General features: G+C 49.7%; 2 protein-coding genes across 39 annotated transcripts in view; one reads left to right on the top strand and one right to left on the bottom strand.

The window, feature by feature from the left end:
• MADD (MAP kinase activating death domain) overlaps positions 1–19,338 on the top strand; it is a 71,044-nt gene extending 51,706 nt beyond the window's left edge. For 20 of the 38 annotated variants that reach the window (XM_077286793.1, XM_077286791.1, XM_077286772.1 and 17 more), the window contains 10 exons: positions 1,934–2,054; positions 2,220–2,325; positions 2,640–2,750; positions 4,776–4,883; positions 6,102–6,266; positions 6,412–6,484; positions 7,032–7,138; positions 9,302–9,371; positions 15,988–16,034; positions 18,663–19,338. In XM_077286793.1, the coding sequence (XP_077142908.1) occupies positions 1,934–2,054; positions 2,220–2,325; positions 2,640–2,750; positions 4,776–4,883; positions 6,102–6,266; positions 6,412–6,484; positions 7,032–7,138; positions 9,302–9,371; positions 15,988–16,034; positions 18,663–18,770 (1,016 nt within the window). In that variant the 3' untranslated portion in view covers positions 18,771–19,338. The remainder of the gene's footprint in view (positions 1–1,933; positions 2,055–2,219; positions 2,326–2,639; positions 2,751–4,775; positions 4,884–6,101; positions 6,267–6,411; positions 6,485–7,031; positions 7,139–9,301; positions 9,372–15,987; positions 16,035–18,662) is intronic. The other 18 variants (XM_077286797.1, XM_077286795.1, XM_077286790.1 and 15 more) reach the window with 3 other exon arrangements.
• A 2,112-nt stretch (positions 19,339–21,450) lies between these two features.
• The window catches only part of MYBPC3 (myosin binding protein C3), an 80,576-nt gene continuing 76,434 nt past the window's right edge, over positions 21,451–25,592 (bottom strand). The window contains exons 26-30 of the mRNA XM_077286760.1: positions 25,346–25,505; positions 23,695–23,831; positions 22,875–23,061; positions 22,604–22,630; positions 21,451–21,590 (exon numbers count right to left, since the gene is read on the bottom strand). Coding sequence (XP_077142875.1) covers positions 22,620–22,630; positions 22,875–23,061; positions 23,695–23,831; positions 25,346–25,505 — 495 coding nt within the window. The 3' untranslated portion in view covers positions 21,451–21,590; positions 22,604–22,619. The remainder of the gene's footprint in view (positions 21,591–22,603; positions 22,631–22,874; positions 23,062–23,694; positions 23,832–25,345; positions 25,506–25,592) is intronic.

Below are 25,592 nucleotides of genomic sequence, written 5' to 3'. Positions count from 1 at the left end.
ATCTCCGGTAATCGCGTGTCGTAGTAGCCAGATGCATTATTCAGTAAGAGAACGTAGGAAACCGATCTCCTGGGTGGCAGAGAGCAGTACAGTGACCTGCTAATAGGGAGGTGCAAAATACCGTACAGTATCCTAAAAATGCCTCCATAGAGTGCATCCGTTACACTGGCAGTAAAATAGTCATTCAGTATCCCACCCTAGAGGAGCTAAATAATGCTCCCCTATAGCGCTCCAAAATAATACCACTGTACTAAGCCCGAATAATGCTCCAAAATAATACCACCGTACTAAGCCTGAATAACGCTCCACTATAGTATCCAAATAATTCCATCCAATCGTGTCCACCTAATATCACCAGATGGTGGGAACCGCACATCCAGAACCCCATGCTGTGCCCTAATGATCCTACACAAGGTAACAGGACGGGTTCAGCCTCCTGACCGCTCCGGGTAGTTGCCCAGTTTGCGTCTTCTAAAACCAGCTGTGTATAGACTGTCATGAAGACGTGATTTGTGGGGAGTAGATCTCCAGATCTGTCCTCTTCCCTCCCTGCCATATCCGTTGTTCGTTGTGGGAAGGTGAGAACCCGCGTGTCGGACCCCCTATCACTTGCGAGGGTCTTCCTCCATCAGCTCAGGAGAACTGTTTTGATGGATTACTTTCCTCACCAGCAGAAATCTGATTTCAGCTCCGGGTCTCCCGGGATGAGCGTGGTATATATTGGTCTGTATTTTTGGCTAGTGGGGTGTCCGGTTTGCATGTGACGTGTGGTGCATGTTGTGCGGTTATCGATCACTGTGTGCACATCATTTATTGGGCAGTCCAGGACTTAGACCGTCGCACCATCGCAAGAAGTGTCAGTGTAAAAAAGAGCTACAGCTTGTCCAATAAATGCTCCAGTAGCTCCCTCCGGTCCTGCAGCGATGGCGTAAAGGCCCCGTCACACACAGCGACGCTGCAGCGATACAGACAACGATGCTGATCGCTGCAGCGTCGCTGTTTTGTCGCTGTGTGGTCGCTGGGGAGCTGTCACACAGACAGCTCTCTCCAGCGACCAACGATCAGGGGAACGACTTCGGCATCGTTGAAACTGTCTTCAATGATGCCGAAGTCCCCCTGCAGCACCCGGGTAACCAGGGTAAACATCGGGTTACTAAGCGCAGGGCCGCGCTTAGTAACCCGATGTTTACCCTGGTTACCAAAAAAAACAAACACTACATACTCACCATCTGATGTCCGTCAGGTCCCTTGCCGTCTGCTTCCTACTCTGACTGAGTGCCGCCGTACAGTGAGAGCAGAGCGCAGCGGTGACGTCACCGCTGTGCTGTACTTTCACTTTCACTTTGCGGCGCTCAGTCAGTGTGGGAAGCAGACGGCAAGGGACCTGACGGACATCAGATGGTGAGTATGTAGTGTTTGTTTTTTTTTTACATTTACGCTGGTAACCAGGGTAAACATCGGGTTACTAAGCACAGCCCTGCGCTTAGTAACCCGATGTTTACCCTGGTTACCAGTGAAGACATCGCTGGATCGGTGTCACACACACCGATTCAGCGATGTCAGCGGGACCTCAACGATCAAAAAACGGCCCAGGCCGTTCCGACACGACCAGCGATCTCGCAGCAGGGGCCTGATCGCTGGTACGTGTCACACATAGCGAGATCGCTACTGAGGTCGCTGTTGCGTCACAAAACTTGTGACTCCGTAGCGATCTCGCTATGTGAGACGGGGCCTTTAGTCATCAATGACACGACCCCTGCAGCCAATCATTTACACATTCAAGCAGCTGAGGTTAGTGATTGGTGACTTGCAGGACCAGCAGGGACCTCCAGAGCCTCGGGGATATATATATAATAATTTTTTGTACCACTCCTTGGGCGACCCCTCTTATATAAATACGGAGGTTTCATCATAGATTGTGCTCATCTTTTAGGTAAGGAACGCTCCACCCTCTGGGACCAAATGCAGTTTTGGGAAGACGCTTTCCTGGATGCTGTGATGCTGGAGAGAGAGGGGATGGGGATGGACCAAGGACCTCAGGAAATGATAGACAGGTGAGACCGCTGGAGGATTGTTCTGGGGTCCCAAGCACCGAGCGAGGGCCCTGTGTGCAGCCTTGAAGGTTTTGGTGAGAACGCTGCCGAAAGAAGGAATATGGTTGCATTATATACTCGCAGCGCTGCCACTAATCACTTGGTGGGAATCCTATCTTTCTTTAGGTATTTTTCTTTGGGGGAGCACGACCGGAAGCGCTTGGAGGACGATGAGGACCGTCTGCTGGCGACTCTTCTGCACAATATGGTGGCTTACATGGTGATGATGAAGGTAACGATTCCCTGCTTGTTCGGAGGACTCTGGCACTACAAGTCCTCAACAGCCATACTCCCCAGCTGGGCCGTGGTCTTGCCAGTTGGGTGAACATCAGAGCAGATATTTTAGCATTTTCCCCTGGTGGGCTGCTCATTGCATGACCCCTGTCATTGTGCACCCCCCACTGGTGATGGATATTACACCGGCTGCGCAGGCTTGGGGGTTTGAGCAGTAGCCACATCCATGCTCACGAGGGCAATTTGTTTTTTGGGGGAAATGTTGTTGTTTATTTTTTTAATTTTCTGAACTTGGACAATTGTTCTTCCCAGGTGAATAAGACGGATCTGCGCAGGAAGGTTCGCCGACTCCTGGGGAAGTGTCACATTGGCTTATCTCACAGCCAGCTAATCAACGAGCTGCTGGACCGAGTGAGCGACCTGGTGAGGAGCTGACACGGGCGGGCCAATAATCAGAAGTGGAGCAAAAAGATTCACAGCACCCTGGTCCAGCGGCCGGGTCCGGGGGGGATAAGGGGTGCAGCGGCCGGGTCAGGGGGGCCGGATAAGGGGCTCAGTGGCTGGCTCAGGGAGGATAAGGGGCCCAGTGGCCGGGTCTGGGGGTGTAAGGGCCCAGCGGCCAGGTCAGGGGGATAAGGTGCCCAGCGGCCAGGTCAGGGGGGATAAGAGGCCCAGCGGCCGAGTCTGGGTGGATAAGGGGTGCAGCGGCTGGGTCTGGGTGGGTAAGGGGCGCAGCGGCCGGGTCTGGGCTTAAGGGGCCCAGTGGCTGGGTTGGGGGGGGGATAAGGGCCCCATCGGTCTGGTCAGGGGGGATAAGGTGCGCAGCGGCCAGGTCAGGTGGGATAAGGGGCCCAGCGGCCGGGTCGGGGGATAAGGGGTGCAGCAGCCGGGTCTGGGAGATTATTGGATGTCCAGTGGTCAGGTCCCCCGGGGGGGGGGGGGGGGTTGTCCAGAGTTGCCAAGTCGGGGGGGGGGGGGGGGGGAGTGGGCTGGTGGTCAAGTCGGGGGGTCTATCAGTATCAGACACGTGGTCGCAGGGTTCACCTTCTGTAATGTAAATCTGCACAATTTCTACAGCAAATTTCTGGATTTGTGATTTTTGCTGCTGATTTTCCCGTTGACTTATGGTAAATGCTATCTGGTGGTCGAGCGACTCCTGGGATCTAATCCTCGGCTCAGGCCGGTAATTCTCGCCCGGATTTGGCCGCAGACTGGGATGATGCCGTTTCTGGATTTGCCATTGATGTGCAGTAGTGATGAGCGGACGCTCATCACTAATGTGCATGTGTCCGGTCACTGACTGATCTGATGTACTCGGCCTGTCCTCCTGTCATATTTATGGACTCGGCCTGTCCTGCTGTCATATTTATGGACTCGGCCTGTCCTGCTGTCATATTTATGTACTCGGCCTGTCCTCCTGTCATATTTATGTACTCTGCCTGTCCTGCTGTCATATTTATGTACTCGGCTTGTCCTCCTGTCATATTTATGTACTCTGCCTGTCCTGCTGTCATATTTATGTACTCGGCCTGTCCTCCTGTCATATTTATGTACTCGGCCTGTCCTCCTGACCTATTTATGTACTCTGCCTGTCCTCCTGACATATTTATGTACTCTGCCTGTGCTCCTGTCATATTTATGTACTCTGCCTGTGCTCCTGTCATATTTATGTACTCTGCCTGTGCTCCTGTCATATTTATGTACTCGGCCTGTGCTCCTGTCATATTTATGTACTTGGCCTGTCCTGCTGTCATATTGATGTACTCTGCCTGTCCTCCTGTCATATTTATGTACTCGGCCTGTGCTCCTGTCATATTTATGTACTTGGCCTGTCCTGCTGTCATATTTATGTACTCGGCCTGTCCTCCTGTCATATTTATGTACTCGGCCTGTCCTCCTGTCATATTTATGTACTCTGCCTGTCCTGCTGTCATATTTATGTACTCGGCCTGTCCTCCTGTCATATTTATGTACTCGGCCTGTCCTCCTGACATATTTATGTACTCTGCCTGTCCTCCTGACATATTTATGTACTCTGCCTGTGCTCCTGTCATATTTATGTACTCTGCCTGTGCTCCTGTCATATTTATGTACTCGGCCTGTGCTCCTGTCATATTTATGTACTCGGCCTGTGCTCCTGTCATACTTATGTACTCGGCCTGTGCTCCTGTCATATTTATGTACTCGGCCTGTGCTCCTGTCATATTTATGTACTCGGCCTGTGCTCCTGTCATATTTATGTACTCGGCCTGTCCTCCTGTCATATTTATGTACTCGGCCTGTCCTCCTGTCATATTTATGTACTCGGCCTGTCCTCCTGTCATATTTATGTACTCGGCCTGTGCTCCTGTCATATTTAGGTACTCGGCCTGTGCTCCTGTCATGTTTTTGTGCCTTTTTGGCATTTCTGCTTCATGCAATACTGACATGATTTATCCCGAAATCTAGAATGGCCGAGATCTCAGTGTTCGGCCCAGTGGAAGCCGTCATATCAAGAAGCAGACGTTCGTGGTGCACGCTGGCACGGACACCACTGGAGACTTGTTCTTCATGGAGGTAGGTCACACACGTGCTCATATACATGGCTGCTTTTGTTTTTCCAGAAATGGTGCCACACATGTCCACAGGTTGTTTGTGGTACTGCAACTCCTTCACTTTATTAGAACGGAGCAGCGATACCAAACTACCGATGGATGTTTTTTTTCTGAACCATTAGGTTTTTCAAAATTAATACCACATTTGGTAAAGGGGCCGTACCCCTTTAACGGAGATTGTCTCTTGTGCTGCCAGAGGTGCGTGTGGGAAAGTATTGGACCCAACTACCTCCGATAGCCTATAACCAATGAGTGGATTGTCACTGCCATGCCCTGTTCTGGGGGATGGTGGTGGACCCCGAGCGATCAGCAGGGGGTCACTTATCCTGTGGCCTAGGTGACCACTAGTACTATGTGTAACTGTATAATGTGCGTGGTGCGGCCGCTCCTTATCTCGCCCTCTGATACTTTCCTCAGCCCACAATCTACCAAAACTCTTGTGCATGCCCTCATCTCCCGCCTCGACTACTGCAACACCCTCCCTCCTCTGTGGCCTCCCCACTAACTCTCTTGCACCACTCCAGTCTGTCCACAACTCTGCTGCCCGTCTAATCCACCTCTCTCCTCGCTACTCCCCTGCTTCTCCCCTCTGCAAATTTCTCCACTGGCTCCCAATCCCCCAACAAATCCAGTTCAAACTACTAACACTGAACTACAAACCCATCCACAACCTATCCCCTCCCTATATCTCCGAACTAATCTCCCGATATCTTCCCTCACGTAATCTTCGATCCTCCCAAGACCTCCTTCTCTCCTCCACACTTATTCGTTCCTCACACAACCGCCTCCAAGATTTCTCCCGAATATCCCCCATCCTCTGGAATTCCATGCCTCAACACGTCCGACTATCCACCACCCTCGGATCCTTCAGACGGAACCTGAAAACCCATCTCTTCAAGAAAGCCTACCGCCTGCAATAACCATTCTGCCGCCTCGCCATCGCCAGAGCAGCCGCCTCACCACCGCCAGAGCTGCAGCACCTCTGACCTTTTGACTCTTCCCCACTACCCCATAGTATGTAAGTCCGCAAGGACAAGGTCCTCTCCCCTCTGTACCAGTCTGTCACTGTAAACGTGTTTACTGTAATTGATATCTGTAACTCTGTTTGTAACCCCTTTCTCATGTACAGCACCATGGAATCAATGCTGCTATAGAAATAAATAATAATAAATACTTCCAGGTCTGCGATGACTGCATAGTTCTGCGCAGTAACATCGGGGCGGTGTATGAGCGCTGGTGGTACGAGAAGCTCATTAATATGACCTATTGTCCCAAGACCAAAGTCCTTTGTCTGTGGAGAAGGAACGGACAAGAGACGCAACTCAACAAGTTCTTCACCAAGAAGGTGCGTACAGGTGCGGAGCGATGGCTGCCACCGTTCTGTTAGACCCCGACGTCTGTAAATGGGGCGCGAGCGCGGGGCAATGAAGAGTCAAGTTTTATATTTTGTTTCCTAAATAAACCTTAGTTTTGTTCCTTTATTTCTCTAGTGTCGGGAGCTCTACTACTGTGTAAAGGAAAGTATGGAGAGAGCGGCGGCCCGGCAGCAGAGCATTAAGCCAGGTAAGGTGTACACAGCCACGTGTGACCCGTGCGGGGTACTAGGGCATACTCGTGTCACAGACTGAGGGGTCTATGGCCGCCATGTAATACCACGTGTTCACACAGGCTCGTCATGGTCAGAAAACCCTTAAGGGTTATCCCCATCGATGGCCGCCCATTGGGAACCTCATATGTTCTTTTCTCATACAAATGTGTACAATCCTATTGATTGTATTTTAGAGAATCTTAAAGAGGTTAAATCTTGATGCGCTATCATTACAATTGGTCATCAGTACCGGATCAATGGGCGTCAGACCCCCGGAAGTCCCCTGGTGGTCAGTTTACTGTGGGGATAAAGCACTAAGCCCTCACTTACTGTTAGCCCTATAAATGTCTGGGCGTGCAGCGTAAAGTACAGTCTGGGATATCGGTGGCGTCAAAGCAGTTTTATTTTACAAGACTTTGTTCACACATTGTCCTTGCGTAGAAACAAACACCGCATTATTGAAGTACAAAAATAAATCCACATTTCGTCCCCGCTCACCTTTTTTCACTTCTTGTCTTGCAGGCCCAGAGCTTGGGGGGGAGTTCCCAGTTCAAGACATGAAAACTGGGGAAGGGGGTCTCCTCCAAGTGACCCTGGAAGGCATTAACCTGAAATTCATGCACAGTCAGGTATGAGGGGAGTGTGAATGGTGGCGGCATAGTGTGACTGCGTAGGGTACGGTGTATGTAAGTAGGGGTGGCGGCCCTGTCCATACGTGTACTTGTGTCTTCATCCGTTGTGTCGTGTCCTCACCAGACCGTGCACCATTGTAGTGTGTGGGATGCAGTGTGCCGGGACCCCCCATATCTTCAGCCCCTCTTCTGCCCTCAGTCTGTGTCTCCTCCGCTTGCTCTAGCTGTGTGACACTTGTGCCGTCTCTCGCTGTCTTTGCTCCATGCTGCCCTTTGCCTGCTAGGATCGGGGGGTGTCTGATGCTGTCGTCTTGTAGTCCCCTCTCCCTGGCTCGGGCTGACCTCTCCCAGCGCTGAACCTCCATCCACAGCTCATCCTCAGGTCACCCAGGTGGGGGGAAAAGGGGCAAAATATAAATTCAGGTGCGCATTCATCACAAGGTCACCCAGGGCTCAGCAGGTCGTTCAGGTCATTGGATTTTATTTTCCCATCCAGACAAGAATGAGAAGACGACATGCAGACTCCACACGGATTGTTCTACTTTTTTCCAGCACTGTCCACTCATAAGTGCGCAGATTTTACACTCGGGTGTGGGGTCCGCTGTGATCTCCCCTCCATATAAGTTTGAGCAGGGCCTGCGCTCCGTGCTGGGTGAGGAGCAGGGACGGATTTGATGACGGGGCTACTTTTTTGTTTTTTTCTCCTGGCCTCCCCGTATTAATGTTCTGGTCTGGGCTGTGTGTTGCTGGGGGTTATACGAAGTGAGGGGCGGTGTGGTCTCGCTATGTCACTAACAGTTTCATTTCTCTCCCACGCTCACTCCTCCTGCAAGGAGCGGAAGGTACTCACTCTGCCGCCATCTTTGCTTCTCGCTGCTCTCCCTTCCCCCTCCCGTTAGTTTTGAGCTGTCTGTGCTACCTCCTCCCGTCTTACCTTCAACACTTTTCTTTCCCCCCGGCTTTAGTTCTGGTTTACCTCCTGATTATTTGCTGTGTTTTAGGGTTTGTCTCCCAATTATTCCAAAGCTGTTTTCTCCCCTCGACTCATTAATTCTGTTACAGAAATGTTGTGATCGCCAGAAAGATCCTGGATATGAAAAATTAACCAGTGCCTTCTGTCTCTCTCCCTTTCCCTCACAATCTCTCTTCTCGTCTGCTCCATCTTTTCCCATGCTCTCGGTGCTTTCACCATCTTCTTTATCCTTTCTCTCCTCTTTCATTTCCTCTTGCATTCTCTTCCTCCCCTTCTCTTTATTCTTTCCCTCTTTCATTTCTGCTTACATTCTCTTCCTCCTCCTTCTCTTTATCCTTCCTTCCTCTTTCATTTCCTCGTACATTGTCTTCCTTTCCCTCCTCTTTCATTACGTTCTATTCCTCTCTTCCTCCCCTTCTCTTTATCCTTCCTTCCTCTTCCATTTCCTGTTACATTCTCTTCCTCCTTCTCTTTATTCTTTCCCTCTTTCATTTCTGCTTACATTCTCTTCCTCCTCCTTCTCTTTATCCTTCCTTCCTCTTTCATTTCCTCGTACATTGTCTTCCTTTCCCTCCTCTTTCATTACGTTCTATTCCTCTCTTCCTCCCCTTCTCTTTATCCTTCCTTCCTCTTCCATTTCCTGTTACATTCTCTTCCTCCTTCTCTTTATTCTTTCCCTCTTCTTTCATTTCCTCTTACATTTTCTTCCTCCTCCTTTATCCTTCCTTTCTTTCATTTCCTCTTACATTCTCTTCCTTTCCCTACTTTCATTTCCTCTTACATTCTCTGCCTCCCTCTTCTCTTTATCCTTCCTTCCTTTCATTTCCTCTTATATTCTTCCTCGCCTTTCCTTCCTCTTTCTTTCATTTCTTCTTGCGTTCTCTTCCTCCTCCTCTTTATCCTTCCTTTCATTTCCTCTTACATTCTCTTCCTCCCTCTTTTTATCCTTCCTTCCTCTTTCATTTCCTCTTACATTCTCTTCCTTTCCCTCCTTTCATTTCCTCTTACATTCTCTTCCTTTCCCTCCTCTCATTTCCTCTTACGTTCTCTTCCTCCTCCTTCTCTTTATCCTTCCTTCCTCTTTCATTTCCTCATACATTCTATTCTCTTCCTTTCCCTCCTCTTTCATTACGTTCTGTTCCTCTCTTCCTCCCCACCTTTTTTTCCCTGTCCCTTCTCTCCTCCAGGTTTTTATACAGCTGAATCACATAAAAAAGTGTAACACTGTACGGGGCGTCTTTGTCTTGGAGGAATTTGGTAATTACCGTCCTTGTGCCGCTGGGTCTGTATTGCTATGGCCGTAACTCGGAGTGTAGGATGCCCCACATTTAACGCCCGTCTCTGGAGGGGAGGTTTTTGGGGTGTTTCCAGGAATATCGTAAAGATATGTCTTGGGGGTCCTCTGAGTTACTGCCATATATTGTGTGCTGCGTCTGCCTGTGGCAGCCATGAAAACCTTCCTCCTCCGATCAGGTAATGTTCTGTCCCATTGCCCAGTCCTAGATGTTACTTCTGCCACTTTATGGGATCCCCTCAGAGCAGAGACGTTTCAGGGGTCCGGTGCAGGTTTTTATTCTGTACAAGTGTTTTAGATGAGCCTTTAGATCACGACACCATCAATTAAAAGGGGTGTTCCCATCTGGGGCACTTAGGGGGCGTATTATGGGATATTAACCCCTTAGTGACCGCCAATGCGTCTTTTAACTGACCTGAGATATAAGAGAATATCCTCCCCATACAGGTGACAATCCAGCAGCTGTCAGCTGTACACTATAGCTGACAACTTGCTGTATCAGCCACGATCAGTGTTTGCACCATCCAAAATGTTTAACCCCTTAGATGCTGCTGTCAGTAGTGACTACATCATTATAAATGGTTAACAGAGTGTGGGGGCTTCCTCTTTATCCCAATTGGTGCCCTCAGATCATGATTTTGTGGTCCTGATGTTTTTAATTTAAATAGATTTTTATTAAGAACTAGATGGTGGCCCGATTCTAACGCATCGGGTATTCTAGAATATGTATGCGTAGTATATTGCCCAGCCCACGTAGTATATTGCCCAGCCCACGTAGTATATTGCCCAGCCACGTAATATATTGCCCAGCCCATGTAGTATATAGCAATGTGGGCATCATATCCCTGTTAAAAAAAAATAAATAAATAAAATAAAATAAAAAATAGTTATATACTCACCTTCCGGAGCCCCCGGATCCCTGTGAAGGGGTTACTGACGCTGCTCGTGCGCTCCGGTCTCAAGAGTGCATTGCGGTCTCGTGAGATGATGACTTAGCGGTCTCGCGAGACCGCTACGTCATCATCTCGTGAGATCGCAGCATGGACCGGTTACCGGAGTGTCGCGAGCGGGAAAGGCTTGTTGTCAATCCGGGGGCCGACGGACGGTGAGTATATAACGATTTTTTTATTTTTTTTTATTATTTTTAACATTAGATCGTTTTACTATTCATGCTGCATAGGCAGCATGAATAGTAAAAAGTTGGTCACACAGGGTTAATAGCAGCGGTAACGGAGTGCATTACACAGCGGCATAACGCAGTCCGTTACCGCTGCCATTAACCCTGTGTGAGGGCAGACAGGAGGGGAGTATGGAGCGGGCACTGACTGCTGGGAGGAAGGAGTGGCCACTGTGCCCGTCGCTGGCTGTTTTGCCTGTCATGGCTGCCGCGACCAATCAGCAAATGAATATCCGTGACGGACGGACAGACTGACAGACGGACATTCTAACGCATCGGGTATTCTAGAATATGCATGTCCACGTAGTATATTGCCCAGCGACGTAGTATATTGCACAGCCATGTAGTATATTGCCCAGTTACGTAGTATATTGCACAGCCACGTAGTATATTGCCCAGCCACGTAGTATATTGCCCAGCCACGTAGTATATTGCCCAGCCACGTAGTACATTGCCCAGCCACGTAGTACATTGCCCAGCCACGTAGTATATTGCCCAGCCACGTAGTATATTGCCCAGCCACGTAGTATATTGCCCAGCCACGTAGTATATTGCCCAGCCACGTAGTATATTGCCCAGCCACGTAGTATATTGCCCAGCCACGTAGTATATTGCCCAGCCACGTAGTATATTGCCCAGCCACGTAGTATATTGCCCAGCCACGTAGTATATTGCCCAGCCACGTAGTATATTGCCCAGCCACGTAGTATATTGCCCAGCCACGTAGTATATTGCCCAGCCACGTAGTATATTGCCCAGCCACGTAGTATATTGCCCAGCCACGTAGTATATTGCCCAGCCACGTAGTATATTGCCCAGCCACGTAGTATATTGCCCAGCCACGTAGTATATTGCCCAGCCACGTAGTATATTGCCCAGCCACGTAGTATATTGCCCAGCCACGTAGTATATTGCCCAGCCACGTAGTATATTGCCCAGCCACGTAGTATATTGCCCAGCCACGTATGTCACAGGTTAAAAAATAAAAAATAAACATATACTCACCTTCCGAGGGGCCCCTTGTAGTTCTGTCGCCTGTGTTCGGTTCAGGTGGCAGCTTCCGGTCCGAGGGTGTGATGACGTCGCGGTCACATGACTGTGACGTCATGGCAGGTCCTTCTCGCGCAGGCGCGCAGGGCCTGTGATGACGTCGCGGTTACCTGACCGTGACATCATGGCAGGTCCTTGTTGCACACCAACCTTAGCACCGGAACCTGCCGCTTGCATGAACCGGTCACCGGAGCGTCGGAAAGGCGGCGGAAGGTGAGTATATAATGATTTTTATTTTTTTTTTTTATTATTTTTAACATTAGATGTTTTTACTATTGAGGCTGCATAGGCAGCCTCAATAGTAAAAACTTGGTCACATAGGGTTAATAGCGGCAGTAACGGAGTGAGTTACCCGCGGTATAACGTGGTCCGTTACCGCTGGCATTAACCCTGTGTGAGCCGTGACTGCGGGGAGTATGGAGCGCGCGCCGGGCAGTGACTGCAGGGGAGTAGGGAGGGACTAATCGGACTATGCCCATCGCTGATTGGTCGCGGCAGCCATGACAGGCAGCTGGTGAGACCAATCAGCGAATGAATATCCGTGACGGAAGTTGCCGACAGAAAGACGGAAGTGACCCTTAGACAATTATATAGTAGATAACATTACATTTTACATATTATTTTCTTATGTTCCATCCAAAGTTTTCTCAATTTTAAAAGCCCCACCATTCCCAACAAGTCCCACCCCACCCCCAAGAGACAGCTCATCTATTTTAGTATCGCCTCTATCAATAATACTTAGTGAATCTTTTAACCCACTTAAGACCGCATATTCAACATTCAGTTTTCACCGGACACAGGCCCTTAACATTCCCACCCCTTTTACATGCCCTCATCCCAATTCAAGCCACGGAGACCACATTTTATCAAACATTTCTGTTTTCCCTCGTTTCCTGTTATACCCCTTTTTCCAATTTTAGACCTTGCTTTACATATTGAAGAAATTCTCTCCTCGTGTGCGGTTCCTCCTTAATCCAGTTTTGTGCTATCACCTTTCGGGCCATATATAATAGTCTAGCATTTGCTATCTTCCAGGTGCTATCGTGGTCCTGATGTTTGCCATGGCAGTTCATGACCAAATAGCGACCTTAGAGTCTGATGGCTGTTGTAACCTGTTCAGAAGTTAGAGGCATTTAGGTGGTAAAAATAGACATTTTCATTTGTCATGCCACTTTGCATTCAATTCCTGAAAAGCACTGCAGTTTTCAATATGTCAGGGGTGCTGTTTTTAAAATGGTATCAGTTTGGGGGGTTTGCCAATATATGAGACCCCTAAAGTCACTTCAAACAATGGATAGGTCCCTAAAAAAATAAATTTTGTAAATTTCCTTGAAAAAATGAAAAATTACTGCTACATTTTTAAACCTCCTAAAATGCGAACAAAATAAAATAACATTTTACAAATGGTGCTGATGTAAAGCAAAATGCGAGAAATGTTATTTATTAATGTTTTGCTGCGGTATGACCATCTGGATTAAAGGGATAATCATTCAAAGTTTGAAAATTGCTAATTTGTTTACATTTTTCTCAAATTTACAAATAAACAAAACCTTTCAACCTAAATTTAAGGATTATCATAAAGTATAATGTGTCATGAAAAAACAATCTCAAAATCACAGGGATTTGTTGGGAGTGTTCCAGAGTTATTACCACATAAAGTGGTGCTGGTCAGATTTAAAAAAATGTGGCTCCGTCACTAAGGGGTTAATATTAGAAATCCCAATATAAAGGACTGTTAGATGATTTGCGCCTATTCTGGTCTCTCGCTCTGGAGGACCCATCCCCACCATGTGTTGCACAGAGCGCCCATTGATTTGTATTGAGTTTGTAATACCTCGCTCCTCCTGTGGTGACGCTGCAGAGGATTGAGCACTTTTATAGGATTACTCTTCACATTAAAGCTGATCGCTATTTTTCAACACTCTTCTAATAAAAAATGTCGTGTACAGCCCCTTCTAAGTGACAGTATTAGGCCCCCTGATGTTCAGAGCGAGACTGAGGCTCATACACAAGGACCCTGCTCCCTTCTCATGTTTCCGAGCATCACAAAATGTCCATAATGGTGTTCTTTTTCCCTGCCCGGCAGTCCCCGTGTCATCGTCTCTGTCCGTATGGTGTTTTTTATGTTGTCACTGTTTGGTGCTGGGAATGTAAAAGCGGCAAACAAACTATTCTAGACCTGCACGATACTAGCACAATGGACGTCACCCTGGCGCTTGTGTGTATGTGGGACCCCTCTGGCGGCACCGACCCCAACACTCACCATATTGAAGCTCATGTAGTTGACTTTAAACATTGTAGATTATCCTATTAGCCTTTTTTTGTCCCCATGACAACACTTCCTGTCCAGTGTTCTGGAAGCTTAATATGAGGGTTGTCCTATAAACACATGAGGATAAACGATAAATGTGTAATTGCTGCTTTTCATCCAAAAACAGGGGGGGGGGGGGCGCTGTGTCCCTTGTGAATGGAGCAGTAGTGAGCGTGTGCGACCACCTCCTATAGACAGTGAATTGAGCGGTAGTGAGCGTGTGCGACCACCTCCTATAGACAGTGAATGGAGCAGTAGTGAGCGTGTGCGACCACCTCCTATAGACAGTGAATGGAGCGGTAGTGAGCGTGTGCGACCACCTCCTATAGACAGTGAATGGAGCAGTAGTGAGCGTGTGCGACCACCTCCTATAGACGGTGAATAGAGCAGTAGTGAGCGTGTGCGACCACCTCCTATAGACAGTGAATTGAGCGGTAGTGAGCGTGTGCGACCACCTCCTATAGACAGTGAATGGAGCAGTAGTGAGCGTGTGCGACCACCTCCTATAGACGGTGAATTGAGCGGTAGTGAGCGTGTGCGACCACCTCCTATAGACAGTGAATGGAGCAGTAGTGAGCGTGTGCGACCACCTCCTATAGACGGTGAATTGAGTGGTAGTGAGCGTGTGCGACCACATCCTATAGACAGTGAATGGAGGGATAGTGAGCGTGTGCAACCACCTCCTATAGACAGTGAATGGAGCAGTAGTGAGCTTGTGCGACCACCTCCTATAGACAGTGAATGGAGCGGTAGTGAGCGTGTGCGACCACCTCCTATAGACAGTGAATGGAGCAGTAGTGAGCGTGTGCGACCACCTCCTATAGACAGTGAATGGAGCAGTAGTGAGTGTGTGCGACCACCTCCTATAGACGGTGAATGGAGCAGTAGTGATCATGTGCGACCACCTCCTATAGACGGTGAATGGAGCAGTAGTGAGCGTGAGACCACCTCCTATAGACGGTGAATGGAGCGGTAGTGAGCGTGTGCGACCACCTCCTATAGACGGTGAATGGAGCGGTAGTGAGCGTGTGCGACCACCTCCTATAGACGGTGAATGGAGCGGTAGTGAGCGTGTGCGACCACCTCCTATAGACGGTGAATGGAGCGGTAGTGAGCGTGTGCGACCACATCCTATAGACGGTGAATGGAGCGGTAGTGAGCGCGTGCGACCACCTCCTATAGACGGTGAATGGAGCGGTAGTGAGCGTGTGCGACCACATCCTATAGACAGTGAATGGAGCGGTAGTGAGTGTGTGCGACCACCTCCTATACACAGTGAATGGAGGGATAGTGAGCGTGTGCGACCACCTCCTATAGGTGGTGACTGGAGCAATGGTTGCACATGCTCACTACTTCTCCGATAATGTGTGATATTGGGACCCTTTTCTAGTTGGTGTGCGGACCCCCAATAATACTACATTTACCCCTTACATCATATGTAACAACCCCTTTAATTACCAGGCGAGTTCTGTCACCGGGGCAGTTTTCTTCTCTTCTGACGTTTGCTCTGTATGTCGGAGCTGGACTCTGGTTGTTTTTAGACTCTGCTTCCCTATGATAACACTGAGATGAGAGGACACGAGGTCGAAGTGTTTTCATAGGGATTCAGTCCGATCTTTTCTCAATCTTCATGGCAGTTATTACATCTGTCGTCTCGGTGATGTTTTCGGGACTTTCTTGCCATTTTTTTTAATGACCCCACAATTGGTTCTTAGTTCATTAGTAATTCACAGAAATCTTCACGTGTGGCCCCCCGGTCGCAGTGCCGGACCCTGACACTTGATTCTTCTGACCTTGCTTCCCTGGGTGTCGTTGTGCCATTTAATCCTCCGTTGTCATTGTGCCCCTCCTCCACTCCGTGCTCGGATGTCCCCGTGTTGTGGTGTCTGTGGCCATTCTTCATGCCCCCGCTGGGTTTCCTCCGTAGCCCCCCCGATAGGTGTCCTCCGTAGCCCCCCCGCTGGGTGTCCGATTTCCCTTTGGTTTCTCGGTTTCTTTGTGTTTTTGAACCTTCTGTTTTGTCTCTTGGATCCGATTTTAGTTCCTGAAACTAAAGAAGTGGTGAGCCACCGATACAAGACCCCCATGGTAAGTGGCCGCGAGACCCTTAAGGCTCCTATGAAATAATGACTTTGTGATTCTATATAAAAGGGGCGGCTTACGTAGCTGAACACTGGGGGTCCTACTGCTGGGACCCCACTAATTCTGAGATACCCTGTAGACCATGGAGGTGCGATGGATACCTCCGCTGCAGGCTAATGGGGCATTTCAGAATTGGTCAGGACTGATTCATAGCAATCATCAAGCCCTGCCCAGTTGGTTATAATGCTTTTTTTGAAGGGGTTCTGCATTAGTGGAAAACTCCTTAATTGCTCATGGGCCCTATGTAAAATAAGCTAAAAAAAGCGCACTCCTCCACTTAAACCTTGGTTGCTTAAGACAGCGCCACCCATGTCTGCAGGTTGTGTCTGGTACTGCAATTTCAGCTCCATTGGAGTAAATGGGACTGTGATGCAACAAACACAACCTGAAAAGACGGAGGCCGTGTTGTGCCAGCTTTGTACCCAATCTCTCTGGCCCCCGGACTTGGTATTGGGTAAAGTCGCCCCCTGCTGTTGGTTTTTGGAGACCCTCCTTCCTTCCATCAGGTTTATATTTCAGGTCTAATGTTATTAATGTATAAAGTTCTGGCAGTAATCCATGCTGCCCCGGGAGTCCGGTCGATGCGGTCAGAAATCCGTGCTTCCCTGGGGGTCTGGTCGCTGCGGTCAGAAATCCGTGCTTCCCCGGGGGTCTGGTCGCTGCGGTCAGAAATCCGTTCTTCCCCGGGGGTCTGGTCCCTGCGGTCAGAAATCCGTGCTGCCCTGGGGGTCTGGTCACTGCAGTCAGTAATCCGTGCTGCCCCTGGGTTGTGGTCGCTGCGGTCAGTAATCCGTGCTGCCCTTGGGTTGTGGTCGCTGCGGTCAGTAATCCGTGCTGCCCTTGGGTTGTGGTCGCTGCGGTCAGTAATCCGTGCTGCCCCGGGAGTTCGGTCTCTGCGGTTATTAATCCGTGCTGCCCGGGGGTCCAATCGCTGCAGTCATTAATCCGTGCTGCCCCCGGGGGTCCAGTTGCTGCAGTCAGTAGTCCGTGCTTCCCGGGGGTCTGGTATCTGTTGTCAGTAATCCCGTTCTGCCCCTGGGGGTCCAGTCGCTGCAGTCATTAATCCGTGCTGCCCCGGGGGTCCAGTCGCTGCAGTCATTAATCCATGCTGCCCCGGGGGTCCAGTCGCTGCAGTCAGTTGTCCGTGCTTCCCCGGGGGTCTGGTATCTGCGGTCAGTAATCCCATTCTGCCCCTGGGGGTCTGGTATCTGCGGTCAGTAATCCCGTTCTGCCCCTGGGGGTCTGGTATCTGCGGTCAGTAATCCCGTTCTGCCCCTGGGGTTGTGGTCGCTGCAGTCAGTAATCCCTGCTGCACCTGGGTTGTGGTCGCTGTGGTCAGTAATCCGTGCTACCCTGGGGGTCCGGTTGCTGCAGTCATTAATCCGTGCTGCCCCGGGAGTCCAGTCGCTGCAGTCAGTAGTCCATGCTTCCCCGGAGTTCTGGTATCTGCAGTCAGTAATCCGTTCTGCCCCTGGGGGTCTGGTATCTGCAGTCAGTAATCCGTTCTGCCCCTGGGGGTCTGGTATCTGCATTCAGTAATCCCGTTCTGCCCCTGGGGTTGTGGTCGCTGCAGTCAGTAATCCGTGCTGCCCCCCGGGGTCCAGTCGCTGCAGTCTCGTATTTCATGCAGCTAATAAGGCCCCTTTCACACATCAGTTTTTTGCCATCAGTCGCAATCCGTCAAATTTTTTAAAAATGAATCCAGCGACTGCTGCTGCCGGATCTGTTTTTTTCTCATAGACTTGTATTAGCAACTGATTGCGACGAATGGCCTCAAGTTTCATCCGTCATTCTCCGGATCTGTCGAAAATTATTTGTCCGGCGGCCAAAAAATGGATCAGTTTTTCACAAACTGCGACTGATCCATCGAGCCAACGGATTGTGACTGACAGGCCCCTGTCACACATCAGTTTTTTTCCCAAGCCGTTCACACCCGGCCGCCTCCTACCGGAGACTTGCGAAATCCATCATTTTTATGGCCGCGTCTTGCGCTGACAGCTCCGGTTTTGGGTTGCACCGCGTCCTCCTTGAACCGCACCCCTGCTCTGACCTCGGGTTGCCCATATGGCGATATCATTAACTCTTGTCTGGCACTTTGGTGATGTCACCGTCCGCCCGCAGTTATCGTAGGATTTATAGACAGGTCCAGACCAGCGGGAACTCGGCTCCGAAGAAAGGAAGGCGGGGAAACGCAACAAAAACTTTTTTTCCACTTTTTTTTTTTTTGTGTGTGCATCTTTTAACCTGATCTGATCCACAGTGTTTCAGTGCAGGATTTTCTGCATGGTCACTTGTAGAAATCCTGCAGAAAACACAGGCCGGATCTGCAGATTGGCTGCTGGCTGAGGCACGGAGCCCAAGGAGTGGGGTTTGGCAATCATCATCCTGCTGGGGGGGGCGGCTCCTGCTGCAGAAGGTGGGGGAGGGGCTGCACTTTTTTGAGAAAAGATAATGGATTATTGGGCGACACCTTTAAGGCTCCTTTTATGTATTTTCAGGCTATTTTCTTTTAAGTTGCAGGTCACGTTCTCGAGTTCTTACCTGACCACTTTTTTTTTTCCTCCATTTTTCCAGGCCCACGAGATCTGCTATTCCGTGCTGTGTCTCTTCTCCTACGTGGCCGCCATCAGAGGGAAGGAGGCGGAGATGAAGAGCAGACCCCCTCGGCCCGTGTCCAGTTGACCTCCCCTGTGCCCCCCGCGTCCCCCATCGCTGGCAGCTGTCCCATTTCCGTATCTGGAGCCTGCACATACTCCCTTGTAGTGAGCGCTATGTGTTGTGACCCCATATTGCCGCCCGCTTTCGTGTCGTGTGCTTTGTGTGTTACTGCCGATCCGTGCGACGACTACGGCACAATTCTTCCATGACGATGCAAACGTTGTGTCCGTCTCCGCCGGCGTCATTTTGTCACTGACCAGTTAGTATAGGATTGGCTCCAGGCTGCTTCAATTTTGGGGCCACAGGGAAACATGCAGGCGTTTTCCGTACTTAACCCCTTGCGTGTGATCTTGAAGCAGAGCAGGCGTTTGATGTGAGAACAGGACTGCCCCTGTGCGCGCTCTGCTCGCTTCTATGGTCGAGCGATTTGTGTCGTCCTACGGTACAGAGTGTAAATATCCCCCATGTGACTGCAGCGCTCTCCCCCCGGCACTGCACCTCTGCATGGAGCGCACCATGTAAATATCCAGCTCTTTCTTATTTATAGAAATCTGTACAGATCCTGAATGTGCAATAAACTATCATTCATGTACTTCGGGCTGCGGCGTCCCGTTATTTCATGGTTAGGCCTCTAGGGGGAAGCACATAATTTATAAGGCCGGTTTGGAGATATCACATGACCTTGTGGTGCATTTGCTGCTGCTAGTGCCGGGTTATGGCCTGTAAGAAATAGTCCGGGGTCCAGATATAACATATGATGGAGCCGGACCCTTCCCGACCCCCTGGAGCCGCAGCTCCGCATCATCGCAGTGAATACGGCCGAGCTGAAATATCGGACTTCTATGGACGGCTCTTATCATTCCCTGTGAATACTGTGTGCACTCAAACTTCATTCACTTGGATATCAGTGAGGGTCCCATCAGACCCCCACCCCAATCACACATTCATGTGATACCCCCTTTCCCTTGTGTCTGGCAGTGCTGTCCTCCATAACCCCCGTGTGTGGCCCTCTGCCCTGTCCCATTATCCCACAGGTTACTTATCGCTGCTGCTGGGATTCCTGCAGCCGCCCCCCCCCCACTGCTGTCTGCTGGCAGTTTTATCTGCTCTGCCCTGTTTCCGCCTGTCGGCGGCCGCAGCTGCCGAGACATCAGACTTCCATATGAGGCATCGAGGGCTGAATCTTCTCTCCTAAACCTGTCAGCAAGTCTGAATGCTGCGGAACACATTCAGGATGGTGCGGACCTGACCTCCCCTAAACCAGTGTCCTCTGCGCACTCATGCCTTCGGTGACTGTCCGGGCGAAGGACGAGGTGCGCAGCGTCCTGCAATGTGTGTACGGAGGGCAGAGAGCCCAGGAAACATGAGTCGCCCAGGGTCTGGCCGTGGTCTCTGTACATTGTAAGGTGCGGGGTCTGAGGACGGCGGGGTCAACCTCCAGCATAGCGGGATCACCAAATCCTGCAGCCTAATTGGGGATCCTCATCTGCTCCATTTCTGCACTGCAGGTGGCGACTTCCAGAAAATCTTCCACAGGATGCGCGGTGATTCTGATGTGTTTTCCTAAGTCTAGTGTGCATGTGTCCTGCATGTTGGGGAAGGCTTTTACATCCTGGTTGTGGCCGTTTTTCCTCATCCGTATCACTGGATTCGAACAGCATCTTACACCTGAGATGGTCGTACAGATGGGAAAATACAGTGCAAATGGTCCCAGGAACCCACCAAAACTCGGGCAGACTGAGAAGCAAGGACGCCGTGTACTAGTCTGTGTAGTGACCCTTATACCAGTCCGCGTAGGGCGCGTCCCAGGGCCTCTTATACCGGTCCGCGTAGGGCAGAGGTGTCAAACTGCATTCCTCGAGGGCCGCCAACAGGTCATGTTTTCAGGATTTCCTTAGCATTCCACAAGGTGCTGGAATCATTCTGTGCAGGTGATTAAATTATCACCTGTGCAATACAAGGAAATCCTGAAAACATGACCTGTTGGCGGCCCTCGAGGAATGCAGTTTGACACCTCTGGCGTAGGGTGCGTCCCAGGGCCCCTATACGGGTCTGCGTAGGGCACGTTCACCATAACATCCCTGGTGGAGGGCTGAAGCATTGATGCTATGGATTCCCCTGGTGGTCTAGGGTAACAGTGAAAATTCATTGTAAAGGCATTGACGGCCTGACCCTGGAGGGTTTGTGGGGGTCTCCACGCTGCACATATTGTAGCACTAATCCTCTGCAGTTGAATCCTGGTGTCATTCAGTAGTATTGGGTTGGCATTAGATGATCGGGACGTTACGGAGCTTTCTGTGCGTTTTCTGCAATGTGTGAACACGTCCTAACTGCTGCAGAGCTGAGGAATAACTGCAGCCGCTGCCAGTGTAGGGGAGACTGGAGAGGAGTAGGCGCGCGGGGAGCAGGATACTTGGTAGAAGCCTTTTTGGACCCAGCTGCCCCCTCTGGGGCCACATCCAACTGCTCCGTGGCAACATCGACCCCTGAATGACAGTGTGCACAGCAGCACGGTATAATGAACATGTTCTATACAAGCTGATGTGGCTCTGTCTTTTTTTTGGGGGGGTAAAACATGAAATATTCTGCTTTTTTTTTTTTTTTTTTTTTACATTTATTTCACCTTCTGAATCCACATAAATTTCGTCTGTATTTTACATAGTCCCGGCTCCAGTCGTACAGGCGAGATGACGATCGCACCCTTCATAATAATTAGAAAAAGCACAAAAAAATAATTGATGCCGATGTTTCCCCGATGGAACATGAACAGATGGCGCCATCCTACACGTGTAAATACTATAAACTACTGCAACCTGTAGATGGCGATCCACCGCTATCCTTCACCTGTGGAGAGAAAGGACAAAGTATAGAAGGCTGGTCATGCTACTATGGCAACCCCAGAGCAAGCACAATACTGACATTACTGGAGCAGGAAAGAAAACAATTATTTAAGAATCTGAACCTATTTAGTTACATTCTCGATAATTTTGGATAGTTACTTTCTACCCCACTGCCCATTACCATGGAGAACCCCCGAGGAAATCTAATAAACCTCTATAGCGCTGCTCTTTCCCAGAGGCTGGATCTAGTATTGCAGATATAAGTTACAATACGACTCGTAATCCGTAGACATGAGACAAGCCCCTCCATGGGTGGACTCGTGAGACAGGGCAGCGCTGATGCCCCCGCACGGCCGTGTTACATCGGAGCCATGTGATTCACATGAGGCTGCACAAAACATGCGGATCATCTGTATAACATCAGATTTATTCAGAGTTTCCTACATTAATAATTGCTCATTTTTTGATAACGGATTAATAAAATGAAGATGTGAATGGAATAGAGGTGACGATACGGTGGAAATAAAGTCGATGTTTCATACGCTTGTCTGAACTGCGGCTCTCTCTGTTGCAAAACTATAACCCGTCATGATGAGTTGGAATTTTTTCATCAGGTTAATTTGTAAAGTTGCTTTTTTTTTTTTTTTTGTTCTAATCAGTCAGACTTCTGTCCTGATTTCCAGCTTTCCTCGTGGTGGGGGCTGTGGGAGACCCCCGCATCACTGAGTAGACTGGTGGCCGAGCACGTACAGCTCGGTCCCTTCACTTCCATGTCCCCACTAGAGGGCGCTCACTGTATACAATCAGCTCCTGAGCTCCCCCTGGTGGTGGCTGCAGCTAGACACAACGTCATGTTATAACTAGGACCATGATAGGATTTGGAGCTCTGTCTGCTATAAACATTTATCAAGTAATTATTGAACCTGACACGACCTGGGGTAAGGTGGAAATAACAATCCACCTCCCACCCATAAATGCAGTCAGTTTCTCCCACCCTGTAAGTAATAATGCACTTACCTCCCGTCACCGACATTTACTGGGGCACTAAAAACAAAGAAAAATAGAGATAATGGAACCGGCCGCCATTTTATGTTACTGCCAATCCCCTGGAGACTCCCCGCGTGGTAACCTGACTTATAATTGCACCCCTTCCCACGATGGGTGAGACCCTAATACCGGCTCATGTAGCTTTGAGTAATTATTAGAGGCGGATGGGTCAGGGATGCGGTGCCCACCCCAACGTCTGTGTGATCAGAGCCCACTATGCCTCCAGGGTACACGGCCTCACCTCGGACCTCCAGCCGGCACTCGGTCTCTGCCTCTCCGTGCTCATTCACTGCTCTACATGTGTAGACGCCGCCATCAAACGGACTGGGCTTCCGGACCTCCAGGGTGAGCACGCCCTGCTTACTGAAGTTACGGTAACGGGCCTCCCCGGACAGATCCATCTTGTTCTTGTACCAAGTGATTTTTGGCTACAGGTAGAGAAGAGGAAAACAAGTTATCACATAGCGGTGACAGAGGGTCCCACAAGGAGGGTCCCACAAGGAGGGTCCCAGAAGAAGCCATTCCGGGCACTGGGAAACCTGACTATGTTCTCCTCTCTTCGGTCTGCAGTCCTCAGCACGTTGCCCTACGCTTGTTCACACACAGCATTTCTGATGCAATTTTTTTTGCCCGTATAGAAAATACAGCTGCATTGGTTTACAGGAGCAGCATCACAATTGCATTAGTTTGTTTTAACTGCAGATTATCAACTCTTGCAGCGCAACTTGTAATTTATTCAGTGAGATCCCCAATGTGTTTGCACAGGAGTCCAGTGGGTGGAGCTACTAGTGATTGACAGCTACCTCTGCATGGACAGTCATACAGGAAAAACCGACGATCACTGAATAACTCCGCCCACTGGACTCATACGTACAAACACCAGAGATTTTAATGAATAAAATGGAAGTTTTACTGAAACTCCCCACAGTAATGTCTGTGACTGCTCCGCTCCTCTTGCTCTATAACATCCTGCCTGCGGATCAGACGATAATTTCCCTGTAAGTTGCGATATTCCAGTATCGCCATCCCCAATCCTATCGTAACTTTACTGGGGGACGCACCTTGGGGGACCCCCGGAGGGCACAGCTGAGGGTTGCGTTGTATCCTGCAACGACGGAGCGGTTGGCAAGAGGATGTGTGAATTTAGGAGCTTCCCCAAACTCGTGTTCCTTGTAGTTGGGAGGTTTGTATGAAATTCCTAGGAAAAAAAGGGAAAGACAAAAATAAATTTAAAAAAATATATCTGACACTTTTCTGGTATTTAAAAAAAGAAAAAAAAAAAAAAAGTTGCTCTTAAGACGAGTGTAATCTTTCAGCAGATGTTCACTCCTCTACAGCGCCCCCACAGGGGAAACTCTAGAATAGGTTTTCTGAACCAAAACCCTAAGGCTGTGTGCACACGTTGCCGATTTTTCGTGTTTTTTCGCTATAAAAACGCAAAAAAAAGCATACATTATCCATCCCATCATTTAGAATGCATTGTGCAATTTTTGTGCACATGATGCGTTTTTTTTCCGCAAAAAAAAAACTCATCGCGGTAAAAAACGCAGCATGTTCATTAATTTTGCGTATTTTTTGCGGATTTCCCATTATATTATTGCATTGGGAACCTCCGGAAAATCCGCAAAAAAAATGCAGCAAAAACGCGAGAAACACACTCAAAAAACGCATGCAGATTTCTTGCAGAAAATGTCCGATTTTGCTCAGGACGTGTGCACATAGCCTAAGAGGCCGCCGCAGAATATACTAGAGGAGGTGGTGCTCACATAAAGACCAGAGACCCATCTACCAATTCACAGCACGCCCCATAGACTTCAATGGTCGGAAGCCGCACTCTATGCTGCGGTGATTTAGCAAATGGGGGGGGACGGGACCTCGGGGTGTGGTCTGCACCAATGTCACCTGGGTGGTACCAACACCTGTCACGGGGGTGGAGTCTACACCTGTCACGGGGGTGTGGTCTGCACCAATTTCACTTGGGTGGTACCAACACCTGTCACGGGGGTGGAGTCTACACCAGTGTCACGGGAGTGTGGTCTGCCCCAATGTCACCTGGGTGGTACCTACACTTGTCATAGGGGTGTGGCCTGCACATGTGTCACGGGGGTGTGGTCTGCACCAGTGTCACCTGGGTGGTGCCTACACTTGTCACGGGGGTGTGATCTGTACCAGTGTCACCCGGGTGGTGCCTACACCTGTCACGGGGGTGTGGTCTGCACCAGTGTCACTTGGGTGGTACCAACACCTGTCACGGGGGTGTGGTCTGCACCAATTTCACCTGGGTGGTACCTACACTTGTCATGGGGGTGTGGTCTGCACCAATATCACAGGGGTGGGCTCTGCTCTTATGTCTCGGGGAGGGTGGCCCTGCACCTACATATTGTGCACAGACCTTACGTATTTATAGTGGGAATACTCCAAGCATACGCTCCCACCCAAACTAATATAGGGCATGGAGGGACCGCAGCGTACGGCTCCTGTTGTAAGTAATGGTACCATGGAGGAGACCTCCTGGGCATCGGATGGATCGTGGCCAATTGTCCAGCCAGCGCCCAATGGTAGATTGGCTAGGAGGAGATGTTGGCATCCCCCGTCAGAGTATATTGGTGGCTATGGTCGTTCTTCCCTGAGCCATTGTTACAGTTGTAGTGACTCTGTATCAGACATTACAAGACATCATCTGTAGATCTTCAGACCTTGCTGCGCATTTACCTGATTTCAGGATTTTGGCGCTGTCCTTGGAGTTGGCGGGCTTCTCGCTCAGACCACACATGTTCTCACTGAATGCTCGGAAATAATACTCGTTCCCCATGATGAGATCGGACACCACGCAGTGAAGGCGTCTGTAGTGTTCGTAGACTGTGAACCATTCCTGGGGAAAGAATAAAAGGCCACGATTACAAATGCGGATCTCACGGCACCCAGGACCTCAGAGATTGGGTTTTATCCTTATACTGGG

Source organism: Ranitomeya variabilis, chromosome 2 (genome assembly GCF_051348905.1).
Source record: "Ranitomeya variabilis isolate aRanVar5 chromosome 2, aRanVar5.hap1, whole genome shotgun sequence".
NCBI classification, from domain to species: Eukaryota; Metazoa; Chordata; class Amphibia; order Anura; family Dendrobatidae; genus Ranitomeya; species Ranitomeya variabilis.
The sequence above is the reverse complement of the archived record's forward strand: the minus strand, read 5'-3'. Positions and strand labels throughout refer to the sequence as shown.